This window comes from Nicotiana attenuata, unplaced genomic scaffold (genome assembly GCF_001879085.1).
Source record: "Nicotiana attenuata strain UT unplaced genomic scaffold, NIATTr2, whole genome shotgun sequence".
Lineage (NCBI taxonomy): Eukaryota > Viridiplantae > Streptophyta > Magnoliopsida > Solanales > Solanaceae > Nicotiana > Nicotiana attenuata.
The window spans coordinates 120,006-123,897 of NW_017673212.1; the positions used below are offsets into that span (position 1 = coordinate 120,006).

General features: G+C 37.7%; 1 protein-coding gene across 1 annotated transcript; it reads left to right on the top strand.

Annotated features, from left to right (window-relative positions):
- The first annotated feature begins 2,758 nt into the window (after positions 1 to 2,758).
- Positions 2,759 to 3,552, top strand: LOC109215734 (craniofacial development protein 2-like). Its single transcript, XM_019379852.1, has 2 exons — positions 2,759 to 3,052; positions 3,145 to 3,552. Exons 1-2 carry the CDS (start codon positions 2,759 to 2,761, stop codon positions 3,550 to 3,552), a joined length of 702 nt encoding a protein of 233 aa, XP_019235397.1.
- The last annotated feature ends 340 nt before the right edge of the window (positions 3,553 to 3,892 follow it).

The following is a 3,892-nucleotide window of genomic DNA, read 5'->3' on the forward strand; positions in this document are numbered from 1 at the left end:
TCCTTTAAATATAATATTTGAGAATTTACCGTTCTTTGAAATTTGTTAATCATTTTTAATCTACCAAATAGTGTTAGTTAGCTAAATTTAACGGGAACTTGATGTAAGTCTACCAAACTTAAGAGATCTCGGGTCTTTGGTACTTTCTTTCTCTCTTGGCCGGTTTCGTTTCCCCAAATTCATTCGAGTTACTCTCATGAAAAGAAGCTCTAATTTTGAATATAGGAGAAAAAGAAAATACTCCTTCCGTCTAAGTTTATTTGTCCAGTATACTTAAAACAAATGTCCATACTTATTTGCCCAATTTGAAAAATTAACGTATAATTTACCCATTTATACCTATTTTATCCTAATCATTTCCTAATATTTTGGATTTGTAATAGTCGAAATTAGTTTTTCAATAATAATAAATAGGGTGATATATTAAAATAATCATATTTCCTCCGTTCACTTTTACTTGTCCACTATTGACTTTGCACACCTCTTAAGAAATAAATAAAGTGCATAATTTGCTAGGTACCCATATTAATTGGTGTATAGGCTTAATGAATTTGAAAAATAATTTGGAATGAGTAATTAATGCTAAGAGTAAAACATGAAAAGTAAATTATTTTTATCTTGATATGCGAAAGTGGACAAGTAAATTAAAAATCTAGTTTTAGAAGGCAAAATGTCCTAAGGGCCACCTAAACTTGCACCACTTGTCATCCCGGTATATAAAGGTACACATTTTTCATTGAGCACCTTTACTTGATGAATTGAGTATTAATAAACATGTTTGACCGTTGACCATGCTTACACAGCGACGGTATAGTTGACGTGGACAAAATGCATGCAAATCACGTTAATTAGGCGCGTGAATGGATGAATTTGATTAAAAAATTATAAAATAGAAAAAGAAAGATAAAATCATGGAAAAAAATAAAGAAAAGATAAAAAATGAAGAAAACCCTCCCCTGTTTAATTTTTCATTCATGTTCATGTTCATGTTCCTAGCTTCCTCTCCCCTCCCTCCCTTCTGTTTTCCCACACCCTCAAACTCCTCCACAACCATAAAATTATATCGATTTGGTTATTGCTCTCTCTCTCTCTCTCTCTCTCTCTCTCTCTTAAAAAAAATTTGGTCGCAAAGAGTAATGAAATTGAAATTGTGGCGTTTCAGATCTATTTGGTCTATTGTTAGTGAGCTTGTTGAAAAGGAGGCGAAGAAAATAAAGTTCTAGAGAAGGTGGTAGGCCGGTGGCAAAAAGGTGAGCAGTGATGGTTTTGGGTGATTCTTTGTATGGTTGCCATTTTTACCGGCGACAATCTCGCCGGAGTAATTTTGGGGGTCTTTTCGAGAGTGTTATAACTATTTTTAGGCTTTTTTTTACTGAGGTTTGATTAGAATTTGAAGGATCAAATTTGAATTCTTACGATTGAAAATGCTGGATTTACTGTGAGAAATGGTGGCTCGGTGTCGTCCTAGACGAAGAGAATGGACGGAAAATAAAACTTTTGTGAGTAAACTAATTTTTTATAAAGTGAGACCCATAAATTACACATGACAATTAATAAGAGAATAAGTATGTGACATATGCGCTTGAGGACCACACACAATCATATATGTCTATTAGTGTGCAAATATATGAGTTAAGATGCTAAGATGGGAAATGCATAAGTTTATATACCAAGATTACAAACGGCTACAAGTTTAAGTGGCCCTTAGGTAATTTCGCCTTTTAAGAATAGTGAACAAGTAAAAGTGAACGGAGAGAGTATGTTAAATTAATATGGACAAGTAAACTTGGACGAAATGAGTACAAAAAACCCGAGATGTCTTAGATTTGAACAGCTCAAATCATGTTGTTGTTATACTCTCTCCATTTATTTTTACTTTTTCACCATACTAAAAAAATATTTTTACTTTTACTCGTATGTTTTAGTAAATCAAGAAAAAGATAAAAAAAGATATGTTTTACCATTGTCATTAACCTTCATTCCGTAAATCATTTCCAAAGACTTTTTGAAATGTTTTCATTATTATGGATATTTTTGTAAAAAAAAATATATATACTTTATTTATTATTTCTTGAGAGAAGTGCAAAGTATATTATTGACAAGTAAAAGTGAGCGGAGGAAGTATTTACTAATGAAGTAATACTTCGGACCCGTTTGTCTATGCGAATTGTTTTTTTTTTAATTTGAAACTCAACTTCAAAACTTTTTTTTGCTATACAATTTATTTATTTTTTGAAGACGAGTTTCCAAACAAATTTAAAGATGAGTTTTAAATTTGAAAAAGTATTTTTTACCTCTTTGTTAAGTAAACAAGATTTTCCTCTCACAAAATTATATAATATTTTTTTCAAGTGAAATATATGCTTAAACATAATTTTAATTTTTCTTCTTCTCCTCCTTGCGACTGTTTTTTTTTTGGTCTTGTCAACGGTTGCCTTTGTCGGTGCCTGCTCCGGCGTCGTGTAAGTGGACATCCAGGGCTGCTAGGTTAGTGGGTCACTAGGTTCCTCAGTCTCCGGTGTACACGGATCCAGGTTATATTCTCGGGAGTTGGTATTTCCTGTTCTCTGTTTTCCCTTCCTCTTGTGTTAGCTTGTTGTTTCCATATTGGTCGATACTAGCCTAGTCATGATATTACCAGGAATGTAGTTGCAAATAACTATTTTCTTCGAGTTTGGTTCGTCACTTGTTCTGTGTTAGTGATTTTCCTTTGTCTACGTAGGTATAGTGGCTGTGGTATATGATAGCAGAATAAGTCATGTCCTTGGATGGGGTGGGGGGAAGGGCAGGGGCAGGGGGCAAGGGTGCATATAGGTTGAGAATTGGGTCGTGGAATATAGGGACGTTAACGGGTAGGTCTATCGAGTTGGAAAAGATTCTCCAGAAGAGAAAGGTCAATATAGCTTGTATTCAGGAGACTAGGTGGGTAGGATCGAAGGCGAAGAATGCATATGTGTTTAAACTGTGGTACTCTGGACGCTCGAAGGATAAGAACGGAGTGGCTATTTTGGTGGACAGGGATCTTAGGGAGACGATGGTTGAGGTTAGGCGGGTGAGTGCTAGATTGATGGCTATTAAGTTAGTGGAGGGCTCACTCTGAATGTCATTAGCGCTTACGCTCCCCAAGCGGGCTTGGATGAAGAGGTTAAGAGGTGTTTTTGGGAGGGTTTGGATGAAGTGGTGCATGGTATTCCGCCCACGGAGAAGTTATTTATAGGAGGGGACTTCAACGGGCATATCGGGGCTTCTGCTATTGGCTATGGCGAGGTTCATGGCAGATTTGGCTTTGGGGTTAGGAACGGAGGTGGTACTTCTCTGTTGGATTTCGCTAAGGCTTTTGAGTTGATGATTTCAAACTCTAGTTTTTCTAAGAGGCAGGAGCATTTGGTTATTTTTCAGAGTATGGTGGCTAGGACTCAGATTGATTATCTCCTCCTATGGAGGTGTGATAGAGGGTTGTGCAAGAATTGCAAGGTTATCCCGGTGAGACACTTGCGGCTCAGCACACGTCTTGGTGATGGACACCGACATCGTGATAAAGAGGAAGAATAAGGTGGTTCGAGGTCGTTCGAGGATTAGGTGGGGTGCCTTGTCGAAGGATACAACTCAAGAGCTGGAGGGAAAGTTGTTAGTTATAGGGGTCTGGGGGAGTAGTGGGGATGCAAATGGTATGTGGACAATGATGGCGAACTGTATAAGTGAGGCGGCGAGAGAGGTGTTAGGGGTCTCGAAGGGTTACTCGGGCGGTCACAGGGGCAACTGGTGGTGGAACGTCGAGGTCCAGGGAAAGGTGGAAGAAAAGAAAGAGGCGCACTGGAGGTTGGGGCAGAATTTAGATGAGGAGGGGAGGTGGTTGAACAAAGATGGTTATAAGGAATCTAGGAAGGTGGCG